General features: G+C 37.7%; 1 protein-coding gene across 1 annotated transcript in view; it reads right to left on the bottom strand.

Moving 5' to 3' along the window:
* LOC115216607 (piwi-like protein 1) overlaps window positions 1-16979 on the bottom strand; it is a 47062-nt gene that overhangs the window by 3661 nt on the left and 26422 nt on the right. The window contains exons 13-20 of the mRNA XM_029786082.2: window positions 15856-15996; window positions 12957-13259; window positions 10801-10896; window positions 9102-9218; window positions 7207-7401; window positions 4565-4756; window positions 2109-2173; window positions 578-755 (exon numbers count right to left, since the gene is read on the bottom strand). Of these exons, the coding sequence (XP_029641942.1) occupies window positions 578-755; window positions 2109-2173; window positions 4565-4756; window positions 7207-7401; window positions 9102-9218; window positions 10801-10896; window positions 12957-13259; window positions 15856-15996 (1287 nt within the window). The remainder of the gene's footprint in view (window positions 1-577; window positions 756-2108; window positions 2174-4564; window positions 4757-7206; window positions 7402-9101; window positions 9219-10800; window positions 10897-12956; window positions 13260-15855; window positions 15997-16979) is intronic.

The following is a 16979-nucleotide window of genomic DNA, read 5'->3' as shown; positions in this document are numbered from 1 at the left end:
AACATTTCTAAACAAAGAGATTAGACCATCACATGGCCCAGTCCTGTGGCAGTGGTGGCTTGTATGCCTCAATGATCTCAAAAGCTATGCCAGTGATGTGCAAGCTCAAGAGCTGGAAAGGTCAAAGGATACAGGCCACACTAGTATGAACCACTTCTTCCAAGATGGATTTGCATAGGACCAACATCCCTTCCGAGTAAAAAAAAAAGGCAAAGTTACAGAAGCATCATTGACAATTCAAAACCAGCAAGTCTTTGGAGAGCAAAAGACAGCCCAGGGTTGAGAATAACAGAGAGAAGTCACTGATGGCCTGTGCTCCATAGAGAGCAGTGGGCTTAACACTATAGCATTTAAAAAGACCATATCTGTTTTATGTTAAAACTGACCAGATCCAACCTCTCACACCTATCCTACAATGTCATTCTAAAAATAAACATATCATCAAAATCTCAAAGCTAGGAAATATTGCATGATTAATTCAAAACAATGCAAATAAATAGGCATTACATTTGGCGGAGTAATCTGAATACTGAATAAAGAAGAGCTCTGATATTTACTCTTATCCTTAGCTACTCACCTGACATGGAGCTGGTACTCTGATTGTTCCAGGCCAATTATAATATAAGTGTGTCATTTTGTATGTTAATCTCTGAACATGGTCTACTTTCATTGCAGACGTGTCATGGACAACAATGTAATGTGTGGGAGTGACAGTTCCTTGCCGTACATGCTGGCTCACCAGGAAGAAGTCATACCTGAAGGGAGAAAGTAACATTCCATCAACAAACACGAAAATATTCATAAAAAGGGAATCGAGTGGCATAAATAATAGAATCATCATCATCGTCATCACTTAATGTCTGTTTTCCATGCTGGCATTGGTTGGAATGGTTTGACAGGAGCTGGCAAACTAGAAAACAGTACCAGGTTCCTGTCAGATTTGGCTTGGTTCCTACAGCTTGATGCCAACCACTTTAGAGTGTACTGGGTGCTTCTATGTGGCAGTAGTATGGGTACTTTTTATGTGAACCAGAACAGATCCTCTTTTACATGTACCAACATGAAAACTAGTTAGTTCTGAGATCTTACTAGATTCTGAGATCAAATTCCAGCACAGTTGACATTTACTTTTTCATACCCAGAGGAGGGGAGAAAGTCATCAACATTCATCACCATCTTTTAACATCTACTTTTCCATGCTTGCACAGGTCATGAGAATTAGCTAAAATGGAGTTTGTGTGGCTGGATGCCCTTTCTATTGCCAACACCCTCCTTTTTCTAAGTGGGGTATTAATTTACCAGTGTACCAAAAAACAGCTTGGATGTGTTTTTGTAGTGGACTGCAAGCAAACAAAACTATCAGGAAATACAAACTTGCACACACAAAGCTGGATGTCCTTCCTGATGTCAACCATTTTACAGAGTAAAATGGATGCATTTTTCATGCCACCAGCACTAGTGAGATCACCAATTAACTTTCAAGAATCATTAATAATAATGGTTTCAAATTTTGCCACAAGGGCAGAAGTTTTGAGGGAGGGGACTAGTCGACTACATCACACCCAGTGTTTAACTGGTACTTATTTTATCGTCCCCAAAAGGATGAAAGTCGACCTCAGCGAAATTTGAACTCAGAACACTGCAACAGGTGAAATACCACCAAGCGTTTCGTCTGGTGTCTCGACAATTCTGCCAGCTCGCCATCTTAGACTCATTAATAATAATTTTTATTTATTTTGCACCCTTTTCAAACCTAGCCAGGCTCATGGGCCCGGTTTTCAAGTTTCTGTGGTGTATGTGTGTCCCGCCAGCTGGACGGGACGCCAGTCCATTGCAGCGTTACTCAAGAAAAAGGAAGAAAGATTGAGAGAAAGTTGGGGCGAAAGAGTACAACAGGGGTCACCACCACCCCCTGCCAGAGCCTCGTGGTGCTTTAGGTGTTTTCGTTCAATAAACACATGCAACGCCTGGTCTGGGAATTGGAACCGTGATCCTACGACCGCGAGTCCGCTGCGCTAACCACTGAGCCATTGCGTCTCCACGCATTAATATTAATAACAACAGTATTATTAATATTAATAACAACAGTATTATTAATTTTCACTTACCAATTCTTCCTTGTAATGCTATGATCTACAATGGTTCCAGGAGCTGGATTATCTACTTGATTTCTCTAAAAAAGAAAAAAAAATACACAGAATATTACAATTTAAATTACACCACACTAGTAGTTATAGTGATTTTATTGTTTTGTCTTTATCTTCATCATCATGCTTAATACTATTACTATTTTGTAGACACTTAGCACTATAAAATAACAGTAAGAAGCTAAAAGATTAAACTGCTGACCCAGTTTTAATTCATATTATTAGTGGCTACTTCAGTTTACTTGCTGCAAGAAAGTTATGAACATCACAGATTCCTAATTCCATCAGCAATATAAATTCATTGAGGGATATTTTCTGCAGTTGGATGTCCATCCTGTTGTCAACCCTCGCCTGCTTCCAAGCGAGGTCAATATTTCTCCCATCACCAGACAAACCCCACAACCATGCTTTGCTATCACTGCTATTACCTTCTGCACATTTCCATGTGAATAGCTTCATTTCTTTATGGAAGTTACAATAAATCAACAATGACTTTTCAACAGAAAAAAAAAAAAAGATACAGGAACATGTCGACTCTAACATTTTGTGTAAGCCTTCTTGCACGGATAGTTTATAATCATAGGTTCAATGTTAAGCTGCATCCACCATCCATCTCTTTCCTAAATATTACAGAAGTTAATGTTCCTCTGAATTTGTAAATCAATCCTGATCATAGGAGCAGGAGTGGCTGTGTGGTAAGTAGCTTGCTAACCAACCACATGGTTCCGGGTTCAGTCCCACTGCGTGGCATCTTGGGCAAGTATCTTCTGCTATAGCCCCGGGCCGACCAATGCCTTGTGAGTGGATTTGGTAGACGGAAACTGAAAGAAGCTTGTCGTATATATATATATATATATATATATATATATATATATATATATATGTGTGTGTGTGTGTGTATATGTTTGTGTGTGTGTGTGTGTGTATATGTTTGTGTGTGTGTGTGTGTTTGTCCCCCTAGCATTGCTTGACAACCGATGCTGGTATGTTTACGTCTCCGTCACTTAGCGGTTCGGCAAAAGAGACCGCTAGAATAAGTACTGGGCTTACAAAGAATAAGTCCCGGGGTCGATTTGCTCGACTAAAGGCGGTGCTCCAGCATGGCCACAGTCAAATGAATGAAACAAGTAAAAGAGCAATCTCTTTCCTCCCCATCACCTACATTATGTTACATATCCTAAATGTATTGCAACATCATTTTTTTTCTCTGTGGTCTACATTCCCTTCACTTTTTCCCTCCATTAACTTTGAACTCAGAACACTGCAACAGTGAAATACCACTAAGCATTTCGTCTGGTGTCTCGACGATTCTGCCAGCTCGCCATCTTAGACTCATTAATAATAATTTTTATTTTGCGCTCTTTTCAAGCCTAGCCAGGCTCATGGGCCCAGTTTCCTAGTTTCTGTGGCGTATGTGCCCCCCCCCCCCAGCTGGACAGGACGCTAGTCAATTGCAGCGTTACTCAAGAAAAAGGAAGAAAGATTGAGAGAAAGTTGGGGCGAAAGAGTACAACAGGGGTCTCACTTGAGATCAACCTTGGTCCTCTGATACAAACTTCCTCTTTGAAAGTGACCTGAATTAAATTCTTCCATCAAAATTCCATGTTAATCTATGCTCCAAACACTAACTTAATGACAAAGTTACTTTTATTTTCAAAATTAATTGAGAGACAGTGTATGTCAATAGAAATATAATAACAAAATGGTCAAAATTAATACAATACAAACATTTGTGCTTAGCCTGTTACTAGACGCCATTGTGGAACATTCATCCACGCATAGAATTGGAGCTTTCCAGAGATCTGATGGAAGCCCCTTATGCGCAATCATCATCAGCAGCTAGGCTTGACCACCCATTCATCCTCTTCGGCCCCAGCTTCTGACCGGACAGGATGCAACTTAGACCAGCTCCATGGAGCTGGAATTCCGACAGCGAGCGACGTTGCGAGTCTGTGAAAATGCCTCCAACCCTGCTGCTTCCGCTCCAAGGCATCCAGGCTACCGATGTCCAGAGATGAAAGGTTTATTCAGGGGGAAATAAATTATTATTATTTGTTTGGAGATCTTGTCCTCGCCTTATCCTTCCATGAACTATGTATGGAATTGTGAAGCACCCATCCAGTGCCAACTCTTTTCCTACACCATGCTGGCATGAGTTGGGCAGTTTGACCAGAACTGACAAGCAAGAGAGCTGCACCAGTTCCAGTCTGATTTGGCTAGGACGCCTTTTATAATTCCACCAGTGGTGCATATGGCAGTTGTGTAAAGTTTGTGATGAACCACTGATGGTACTTGTGGTGGTTAACATGTTAATACCAACCAATTTAACTTCACTCAGCATTATTCCTCCACACACATACACAATGTTGCAAGACATAAAAATAATAAGATGCACTACCAAAAGCAAGACAGCTTACCTGATTTATATATATCCTTGTGTTAACTCTTTTCTGTACAATTATAACTGAGAGTAAAGGACTGTAGGTATCACCAAAATGCTGGAAACACTTGGAAAGTTGCTCAACCTCGTAACCAGACACAACTGATAACTGGCTGTCAGAAACGCCATCTCTAAATACAACAATACGCTTAGGCAAAATGTGATTCATCTGAAAGCCAAACAATAGCAACAATGAAAGATTAGAGACTTGATATTTTTATACATGTGTTAGCAACAAGACCATAAAATTTCAAATTTGTGTAAAAAAAAAAATCTATGAAGAACATAAAAAACCAGTGTTTCAATAGTCAAAACATTTTTAACCCTTTAGCATTTAAACAGCCATATCCTGCCCAAATATTCTACCTGTTTTGTGTTCCAACTGGCTAGAACTAGCCTTTCACACCTACCCTACAATGTCAGTCTAAAAATATATGATTCCATCATTGAAATCTCAAAGTTACAAGATAATGCATGATGTGATTAATTCAAAATTTATGTAAATAAATAAACAATTTTGGCAATGTTATCTGAATGCTAAAGGGTTAAGCGACCAGCCTTGACATTTGCTAATATATTCCAATATATGACAAAGCAGCAAAACCTGTCTGGAATTGATAGTATCTTTAATTGAAAAAACAAAGGAAAGTTACACATGACACCAATTTTGAATGTTTTAATTAGAAAAGCAAGGTGAAAAAGTAAAGTTAGTATAAGAAATGATATGGCTGTATTGCATTAAGAAGAAAATAAACAAAATAAGCAAAATGATACTGCTCACAATATAAACTAAGTAGAATAATTATGACATTCAATGATATGACAAAATAAAACACGAAATAGTTTTGCAGTTAACATTTCAATTCTGTTAATCCTTTCGGCCCGGCTGGTACATATTTGTACCGGTCAAAAATTTTACAACCCAAATCTTTAAAATTCCCAGTCTATATTACTGCTCCGGTTTTTTCTTGTAAGTATGTAGTGCCAGACATATGATCGGAGTGCATGACACTATAATAACAGCCCAAAAGGCTCGCATGCGTACAACCCCACCCCACCACCATTCCCAACTTGAGAAAAAAAATTCCAGCTCAAAGGAGTTAAGGCAGCAAGCTGGCAGAGTCATTAGCACACTGGACAAAATGCTAAGCAGCATTTCATCCATCTTTACATTCTGGGTTCAAATTCTGCCAAAGTTGACTTTGCCTTTTATCTTCTCAGGGTTGATAAAACAAGCACTAGTTGAGCATTGGCATGGATGGAATTGACTTAACTCCTCCCCTTAAATTGCTGGCATTGTCCCAAAATTTGAAACCAATATTTCAATTCAGTTGACAACAATCTTTTGTGTATGATAAAGCTAGCTTCACACCGAGATCAAATATAACTTACACAGCCAAGAATTGAACATTTCTAGTAAATTTAAAACCACTGAAGTATCATATAATATCAAATGTAAAGCTATGCTCAGAAACAGTTTTAACTCTGAGCATTCGACCAATGAGCAGACTAGTAGAGGGTAAAGGCCCCCTTTGGTCATGAATGACCATGGGATTGCACCTAGAAAGTTACTTTCCAAGACAGATGTCTGGACAAGATTGCTTATGGGAGACCAGCAGTTGCCCATGCATACCAGCCTCCCCTCTCTCCACACCACTGATCTTATCCAAGGGAATTGAGTGAGCTGGAGCAATGTAAAATAAAGTGTCTTGCTCAAGAATACAAAACAGCCCAGTCCAGGAATCGAACTCACTACCTTGTGATTGTGAGCCCAACACTCTAACCACTGAGCCATGCACCTGTATATACACATATCCTGTGTAATTTATAGAATTATTAGGATTCTCACACATCCTAAAATTGGGTTTTGGGATTTGATGTGCCACATTCCTGGCAATAAATGCCATTCATTCACTCCAAACTTCTTTTATTTTAGCTTAGAATCAGAGCAAAAATACTTTCTTCTGTCAAAATATAAAGAGACTATCTGTGAGCAGTATCGATCATCTTAACATAATATAAAACCTTTTATATCAATGTGAAACAGTACAACTTTTAGGAATAAAAGGGATCTTCAAGTAGTAACGATTAATAAAGTTTATCATCAGTAGGAAATAGCTTAAAGAAAAAAAAAAGGGAATTAAGATAAAGATAAAGTATACCAACAAAGATCAACAATATATCTCTATATATAAACGGCAGTTTGTCTGTGTGTGTTTCTGTGTGTCTGTTTGCTTGTACCCTCACTCTGACCACGGCTTTCAACCGATTCTGATGAAATTTGACACACACATAGCCCAATGTCATAATTCAAACTAACGCAGCGAAAATTTTGAAAAGTTCCCCCAGTTCTGAAAAATTCCGATAATTCAACATGGGGTCGACAATCAGAAATACAAACCACAGATGGTCATGGGGACGCAACTCGACCTTTTTAACTATCAAAAAAAAATTTACCATCTTTTTTTTCCCATTTTTTGCTATTTTTTGGCTATAACTCTCTAAAAAATCCTTTATAGTTATTTCCCTTACAAACCCGAGCAACGCCGGGCGATACTGCTAGTATAATATAAAACAAACAACAAAGTCTCTTGAGAAAGTAACATTGCCAAAACTGACCTCGTGATATTTCTTGAGAGCTCCAATTAGGCAGGTTTTGAGACCATCAATCAACTCCTGGTTGGGTTGCTGAAAGCAGACTCTACTGAACCACCGAGTCAAATTGTTGTTAGTACTGGCTACAAATGCACCGATTGATCGATGACCTTTCGAAGAATCATGGTACACATCAATACCTATAACCATTATACCACTCTGGAAAAGGAAAAATTTCATCAGCTTGACACAAAATTGAAATTATAACAATGTAACTCACCTACAATAAATGTATTTGACTAGTTATTAGCTTACACATGCTTGGATGCTTGTTGCAAAAATTTAGGCCCCAAAATCGTGTTCCTCTCTATCTGCAGATATTAGTCAGCTAACATTCAGACTGAGCATCACCTGTATCAATCTCATCAGTTTGGGAGGGACTACACAGGCTATGGTTCATATCTCTTAACTAACTTATGGATAAAAAAAATGATAATTAAGAGGCTTCAGAAAGAGCCACTCATCTTGCTAATTTTACAGATTAAAATCATTATTGTCATTTAACGTCTGCTTTCCATGGGTTAGGTGGTTTAATGTCTGCTTTCCATGGGTCGGGTGGTTTGACTGAGGACTGTCCAGCCAGAAGGCTGCACCAGACTCTGATCTGATCTGGCACAGTTTCTACAACTGGATGCCCTTCCTAATGCCAAGCAGTCCAAGAGTGTAGTGGGTACTTTTTATGTGCCACCGGCACAGGAGCCAGTCAGGGGGCACTGGTGTCAATCACATTCAGATGGTGCTTTTTACATGCCAGCGACACAGGAACCAATCAAGAGGCACAAGCATCGACCACATTCAGATGGTGCTTTTTACGTGCCACCAGCATAAGGAGCCAGTTAGGCAGCGCTGGCATCGAGCCACGCTCGAATGGTGCTTATCACATGCCACCAGCACTGGCCATGACTACAATTTCAATTTCACCAGAGCTAAATCTCTTTTGAGATACTGGGTCTTAGAATCAAGGACAACAGGCCCAAAACTAAATAAGAGGTGTACATTGAAAAAACAAAAAGCATGGTTATGTGGTTAAGAAGCTCATTTTGCAATCACATGGTTTCATGTTCAGTCCCACTCTGTGACTCCTAGGGCAAATGTCTTCTACTATAGCCCCATGCCTTATGAGAGAATTTGGTAGATGGAAACTATGTTGAAACTCATTGCATGTATGATGTATGTATGTGTATTTTGTTTGTCCCCTTCCATCAGTTGACAACTGATATTGGTTTGGTTATGTCCTCATAGCTCAACAGTTCAGCAAAAGATATTGATAGAATTTTTTTTTTATATACCCAGGTCTAGTCCCCATTTTTTTAGGAGGAAATAGTCACAACAAGACACACGAACAGGCATTCTATTCATTTCCCAGCTCAAAGAGGCATAGAACATAACCCCCGATATCAGAGGATGGATGAGGAATGGATGGTAAGGAGGGTGATGAAGGCTGAAGTGGTAAGCAGCAGAACCAGAATGTATGAATGGATGGATTGAGGAAAGCTTTGGTGGTTAGAGGTGTTGGGATGAGAGAGGCAAGAGAATTTATAAATGATAGGAAAGCTAAGATTGTGTTTGTGGACAGATGAGTGAATTGTGATGTTGCTCAAAGGGGTATGGACAGTATAAGAACCAGCCTTAAAAATAAGTATTGGGGTCAATAAGACAAGAATGCGAAACCACGTATTAGGCAGCAAACTTATTAAACCATACAGCTACACTTGTGCCGTCTTAGCCACACAGCCCCAGGTGGAATGTCAGATTCATAAGAAGAGACCTATGAACCACCAAGTTATAAACTAGTCAGCAACTCATGAAATAATGAAAGAGCAGAGGATGAATATTTTCAAAGAACAAAGACAACATACCAAAGGAATGCTCAAAGCCCACAAATCTCCTCCTAATTTACAGTTGATCTGAAGAGCAATTTTTTGGGTAACACTGCGTAGCTTCTGCTGTTGACTGATAGTCCTGGCAATAATGACCTGAAAATAAATATTCCATTAAATAACACATTCATTATTTTTTTTTTTTTTATGGTTTTAGATTGCTTCTAACCATGCCATGAGGTTAATAAGACTCTTTCATCTGAGAAGGGGTTTTTGCTGTTATTTCTAGCAAGTTGAGTAACAGGTAGAGCAGTGACTCTCAGCCACTACCTTTGTTGCTTACCCCTTCATGCATTTTATCATTTGCTGCCTTTCTCCAATGTATAAAAAATCCATTTCCAAAATATCAGTAAAGTTGGCTTTTTTTAAAAAGATTTTTTTTTAAATGTAAGCCAACTCATTTTTTTTCTTCTCTAACATTTTCTTTTAATTTCAGACATAAATAAAGTTATGTATTATATTTACCATACGGCATCACAAATACCATTTGAAAATTTTGTCAAATACAATGCTTATTTTGTTTTTTTTTTTTCTTACTCTTGGCACAAGGCCTGAAATCTTTGAGGAGGGGGCCAGTCAATTGGATCAACCCCAGTATGCAACTGGTAGTTAATTTATTGACCCTGAAAGGATGAAAAGCAAGGTCGGCCTTGCTTTTCAACCTGATTAATATTTTTTTCTATTCTAGGCCCAAGGCCTGAATTAGGGGAGGGGGTGCGTAGTCAATTAGATCGACCTCAGTACACAACTGGTACTTAATCTTTTGACCCCAAAAGGATGAAAGGTAAAGCCGACCTTGGTGGCATTTGAAATCAGAACATAAAAACAGTCAAAATACTGCTAAGCATTTCGCCCAGTGTGATAACGTTTCTGCCAGCTCGCCGCCTTCATCCTGCTTAATATTCTTTTCAACTCTAGGCACAAGGCCTGAAATTTTGGCAGAGGGGGCCCAGTCGATTAGATTGACCCCAGTATGCAACAGGTACGCATTTTGCCCGGCAGGCTAATGTTTCTGCCAGCTCACCACCTTAAATGCAATGCTTATTAATTTATTGTCTTGAATTAATTATGCACTAGTTTCAGATTTTGAGGATATAATTGCTTATTTTTAGAATAAGGTAGAGTGAAGGAGCATGACTTAGTGGTTAATGTATTCAGTTCATGATTGTAAGGTCGAGAGTTCAATTCCTGGCGATAAATTGTGTCCTTGGGCAAGACACTTTATTTCATGTTGCTCCAGTCCACTCAGCTGGCAAAAATGAGTTGTATCTGTATTTCAAAGGAGGAGCCTTGTCATATTCTGCGTCACACTGGACTATGTCAAAGGTACATGTGTCTGTTGAGTGATCAGCCACATGCACATTACTTTCATGAGATGGCTGTTTTGTCGATCAGATCAACTAGAACCTTTGTCGTAGTAACCAACTGAGTGTCAGTAGTAGCATAGGATAGATTTTAGAGGCTGGATCGAGCCAGTCTGAAGATAAATCAAGTAGAATATTTGGGCTAGATGTGGCCAGTTTAAAAGCTAAAGGGTTAAGCAGATATTATCTGCAGAAGTTTTTAAAATCTGCTTCAGATGCAAATGGAAAAAACAGTCTATTCTCCTATTAGAGTTTATGGGTTTGCAAAGAGAAATAGGTGAGAGGATTAAGAAGTAGTAGCAAAGCAATTTTACCTGTGATGGGACAGGACACTCAACACAGCATAACTTTTTAACTGCGCTGTATTTGTCATCACGGCTTGTTGGGAAAATAATGACAACAAGTTGAAGCTGAAAAATAAGTCGGCATAAAAACAAAAACATAAACCCTTTTGTTACTGTATTTATTTTGAGATGCTCTGCATTTCTTTCAATTACTTTAAATATAACAAGCTAGAGTTAGGAACATAAATTGTGACTAAAGTTTGGTGGAAGATTTTAATTCAAAACTTATGAAAACAAGACATTTGTACTCAGAGCCAGAGCCAGTTTCAACTGGATTGGTAATGAAAGGGTTAAGTAGAATAAATCAGGAAAAAATTGAGAAAACATGTAGGCGCAGGCATGGCTTTGTGGTTAAGAAGCTTGTTGCTTTCCAACCATGTGATCTTCAGTTCAAACCTACCGCATAGCACCTTGGGCAAGTCTTCTACTATAGCTTTGGGTCTTAGTGAGCCAAAATGAAGACATTTGTAAGAGAGGTCATAACACATAATTGGCAGAACTTTATGCATGTTCTCTGTTGAGAGGACGTTTTGTATCTAGTTCTGTGAAGTAGGTTTCCTGCAACGACTTCACTGAAGAGCTACGGATGATCACATTAGTGATCATTAATAGTGAAATTTTAAGGTATGAAGTTTATTGCCCTATTTTGTATGTTTTCATTTGTCTTGCTCACTTACATTCTGCCGTTTGCTAAAATTTTTGAGAACATATTCTTCATAGTAAAACGATTTGGCATCTTCTAGCATATTGGTGGCTATTCCTCTTATTTATATATACATGTATATATATTGTTAATCAAATATATTCAATAAGAATACAATATACTGAATTTCTAATAAGTGCTCTTGGTAGGGAAATGTCTGAAACATTAAAGGTATTTAGACATTTAATAAGAGCGATTATATATTATATTATAAAATAAAAGCAGCAAAATTACATAAAAAAATCATCACAGAAGATATGTATCCAAAATATTGTATTAACCCTTTCATTACTATATTTCTGACCAAAATACGCCCTTCATGAGTTTCAATTAAATTCTAAAATAATCATGTTTCATTAAATAACTGTAACCATAAAGGTGAAATAAACTGAAATACTGGAATCCACTGCAAGTTTGACCAAACTAAAAAAATAATATACGGCCCTGGAAGTGATAAATTCCAGACCACATCATACCCTAGGCCATGCTTACTAACATTATTTTCGCTGTATAAAAACTAAAACCACAGCAGTACCCAGTATTTGCTTCACAAATTTTTCAAACTTTGATCCCCCATTTCGTGGCCTTTCCTAGCATATACTGTTTGTTTACATTCTGTGTAACAGTTTGTTTCCGCAGTGATCGCTTCAAACAAGCATACTGAAAAAAAATGAAAGTGCAACGGTTTCACTTCCTAAGAAAGACTATAGATAGACCCCATCTCTTCAGGAAAATTGCTAATAAAAATATTTTTAAAGGTTTTACTTCATTCCGATGTAAAATCGTCTTTGCTGTCGCTATTGCCACTTTCAGTTTCTTCAAAATCGCTGCTTTCGGTTTCGGATACAGAAAAAGCCTATTCATTCTCGTACACCACATGCTTTTGTACCTCATTCATTCTTTTTCTCAATATCTCCATATTTTCCGTTGAAAATCTTTTAAATTCGGAATCACTGCTTAATCACTGCAAGAAACTCCTATCCATTTTCAAAGTTGAAAAAGAAATCGACACCGAAAGAATGTGGAAAAAAATCTCCCAAAATTCACTGAGTTCAGATATCTCATCAAGCAATGTCAGATACTATAACCCAACTATTTACAAAGTGAAATCACCTATTTTCACAAATGTACTAATGTGATTTGTGCGTAAATTCACATTTAAATAAAATGAGTACTCTTGGCCCGCTACGGCTGGGTTGGTCTTATGAAACAAAAAATTTTCAGCCGGCTACTGGCAGGTTAGTATCAAAAGGGTTAAAGTGTTTTAGAAAATGAATCTAAATATCTTATTATTTTAAAATTTAATTGAAACATATAGACAGCGTATTCTGATTTTCTAAACAAGCAATGTTCAAAAAGTTACCCCGATTCCTCATTTCTCACCTTGATACACATAATTTCAAAATATAACATTTAAACTCACATTCTTATGGATAGTTTCTCTTAAAAGACGAATCAGTGTCTCTGTACGCTGGTCTCTGGTCTCAATCAACTTGGGTTGGGAAACATCAATTCCCATCGGTCCTGTCACCTTCATCATCATAGATATGTAGTCTTTCGACTTTCCAATGTCTTGTTTACAAGTTATCACTACCCAGTTCTGCAAAGGCACTGGGGTTATGACAGCTGCACGGCTCAGATCACGTCCCCAATCAGCTTCTTCAGAGGCATTGAAATCTTTTTCCCTCATGATTATCCTCTCTGGTGGGAAATATCTTCCTTCAATCTGTCCAATTACAGACAAAAATGTTTAGAATAAGAAATATTTACAGAGTAGGATAAAGCAGCTAGTTGGACCAAATTTTGAAATAGTAATTTTTTTATAATGGCAAACAACCACAAAATTATTAAGCAAGAGATATAATCAATGTCAGTATACGACGGGTAGTTTTTCATCAATAAGAGAAGAGTGAAAGGTAAAATCAACTGAAAAAGGACTGGGAAGGCAATACACAGAGTGTTAGAGTTAAAAGGAATTTAGTTTGGTTTTCTGGCATTTCTGTCAGTCCACATTCAGGCAATAATGTAGCCTTTTGTCAAATTTGGAAAATTTTATTAATAAAAACAATATAAGAGAAGAAACCACAACTCAAACCCAAGTTCTCTATCTCGTTAATTTTTATCTTTTACAGGTTTCAGTCATTAGACAGCGGCCATGCTGGGGCACCGCATTGAATTTTTAGTCGAATGGATCAACCCTAGGACTTTTTTTTTTCTTCTTAAGCCTGGTACTTATCCTATCAGCTTTTTTTGCCGAACCACTAAGTTACGGAGAATAATCATTAAAATTTAGATAAAACTGTTAAAAAACATTCAACAGCTTCAAAATAAACCTATTTAAAGTATTTGTTTACATGAGTATTTTGCTGCAGCTGTTGACTGGAAAATATCTAATATAATAAATGTGAATGTCAGTGTGTCACACTTTTTCAACTTTACTCTTAGAGGCCGTAGCCCAACATAGCATGCCATTTTGGAATCAGGCCAACTTTGTGAGTAAATTGAAAACATTGTTGGCTGAATCCGGACCCGCAATCCTGAAATTTTGTATTCCCAAGTTTTCATTACTGCAATTGTTTTAGGCAATTTTTTTATATGACATTTTGCAACAAATTTTTTTGTACAATAATAATTTTTATAATCTAAAGACTAACTCTGTGAGTAAATTAAAAACACTCTGGGCTAACTCCGGACCCGTAATCCTGAAATTTTGGATTTCCCAAGTTTCCATTACTGTGATTGTTCTCGGCAATTTTTTTATGTGAATTTTTGTGACAAATTTTTTTGTATGATAACAATTTGTATAACTTGAAATAAATTTTGGGAATAACTGAAATTGCAAACTCCAGCAAAATATTTTTGGCGATTTTTTAACGGGATTTTTTGCAATGGATATGGTCATCATTGGGAGATGATACTGGAGGAAGTAATTGCAACAAGTCAGAGATCTGTTTGTAGATCTTCCCATTCAAGGTCAGTAGCTAAAAAGCCGCTCTATCAGGCAGCTTTTAAGCTAATATTGCTTTACAGTACCACACCCCTTTTCATGGAGGTTCAAAATATCTAATGGTGTGAGCATGAGACCAAAGAAGAGATTTATAGACACATTCCACCCATCTCTACTATTGTTGCTCAGCCTAATGAAGGTTTTGCCGGCCACTCTGTGCTACACTCCAAGCTATATCAAATGTTGCATCTAGAGACTGCCACATGCAAACAGAGGACAAAACCTACTCGACTATATTGGTGATATTGCCAGAGACACATCTACCAAAGATAATAATAGACGACAAAGACTCCTGGTGTGATGAAATGCATCGTATGGAAGTCACCTGAAGTGAACATACTCCTAAAGTTTATCAAGCCTACAGACTTAGTCCATATCATTCATACATTTTCTGCATGAAAATGTGATATTATCAGCACCACTAGTCATCAAACCATTGTAGATTCATTTATTTTCAATTCTTACTTGTTTCACAGGAAAAAAATCAAAGATGTTTGGTAAGTGAGGAGCAGAAAGTATCACAGGTTATATACCCCTAGCTAATGTAATGTATCTTCTCTTTCAAGTAATTATATAACACTACGAAACTACAAAATCTGTACTGGAGAGTTCCAGCCACATTTTATCTTCTCTGCAGCTGCTAATCATGTACCAATACTAAACACTGAGAAGAAGCTGAACTCTAACCTATTCCATGCTAACCATGCCACAGCACAAATCATTGTGACTTCACATCATTATCATCAGCCACTTGCCCTAGGGGTCAGTTTGCCAAAACTCATCACTTCCCTTTATGTGGTGCTTCATGAAAACTATCAACACCATAATACTCACATGTTAAAAGAGAGAACTTCATTAATTGCTAAATCAGTCTTACAAAATACAAGCAGAGTTAGGCGTTAAGTACCTCCGCAAAGAACAACACTCAATACAATAGGATACAAAACAAATCACAAATCAGAAATGATTCTTCATGCTCATAATAATCAAACTTATTTCTTTTTATGAATATACACAAACAGGCTGCAATGTGATCACGTCTTGCAGTAACAGATCTCAGAAAATTTAAGGCAGCGAGCTGGCAGAAACGTTAGCACTCTGGGCAAAATGCTTAGTGATATTTCGTCTGCTGTTATGTACTGAGTTCAAAATCTGCCTGGGTCAACTTATCCTTTCAGGGTCGATAAATTAAGTACCAGTTACGCAGTGGGTCAATGTAATTGACTTAATCCCTTTGTCTGTCCTTGTTTGTCCCCTCAATGTTTAACTCCTTGTGGGCAATAAAGAAATAAGAAAATAGAAGGATCTAACTTACCTGAATACTAGCATCTTCAAAATAAAGACCCCAGTTAGTCAGTTGTTGCATTGCATCTTCATTAGATTTGATAGCGTCAACAAACCGGTTCAAAGTTAGCTGTCTCTGCATTGGTGTCACTCGTGTGTGAGCTGCAATGTCCTTTAAACAAAGAAGTCTCGATTTAGATCAACAGTAGATATACAGCATCAGGATAGAAATATCATTTCAGTTTCTTTAAAACAAAAGTGTTTTCCTTTTTCCTCTTTTCATATTGACATTTCTTAATGCATAAGATGCTCTCAGCAACTGCAGCTATTTCATCATCATTACTTAACATCCATTTTCTATGCTGGTATGGACTGCATGGTTTGACAGGAGCTGGAATGGCTAGGAACCATAACAAGTTCCGTCTGTTATGTCAGAGTTCTATGACTGAATGTCCTCTCTAATGCCAACCACTCTATGAATGAACTGCAAAAGTGAGGTCAACTAAAGAAAACATGGAGGGGGCAGGTAGAAGAGGAGACTGGGAGGGTTGGCTTGAGGAGGGAGGATGCCCAAAACCAGGCGAGGTGTGAGAGAGCAAGGTAGATCTGGTCACCCCTGTTAACGGGGGCAAACCCAGATTTAAAATATTGGACGTCGATCGATCGATCATGTACTGGGCGCTTTTTACATGTAATCAGCACCAGTGCTTTTTGCATGGCATCAGCAACTAAATGGGAACAGCATGTTCCATATTTTGGTAACAGTTTTGAACTCTACCTATCTTATCACAGAAACCTTTTAACCCTTTCGTTACCATATTTATTTTGAGATGCCCTGTATTTCTTTCAATTAATTTTAAATATAACAAATAATTTAGTAAAATAACTTAGTTATCATTAAGCTGGTGTTAGGAACATAAATTGTGACTAAGGTTTGGTGTAAGATTTTAATTGAAAACTTATGAAAACAAGACATTTATACTACAGAGCTAGAGGTGGTTTCTGCCAGGTTGGCATCAAAAGGGTTAAAGTTGTAATGTTTTGGGTAGTTCCATGTACTATAACTAAAATCATATATCAGCCTCCACATTCTAAATTGCCAACAGAACCTCAAGTGGTTACAGAACTGATCTTCGTCATTTAACATCGGTTTTC

The sequence above is a fragment of the Octopus sinensis genome, linkage group LG10 (assembly GCF_006345805.1).
Source record: "Octopus sinensis linkage group LG10, ASM634580v1, whole genome shotgun sequence".
In the NCBI taxonomy this organism is placed as follows: Eukaryota; Metazoa; Mollusca; class Cephalopoda; order Octopoda; family Octopodidae; genus Octopus; species Octopus sinensis.
The sequence above is the reverse complement of the archived record's forward strand: the minus strand, read 5'-3'. Positions and strand labels throughout refer to the sequence as shown.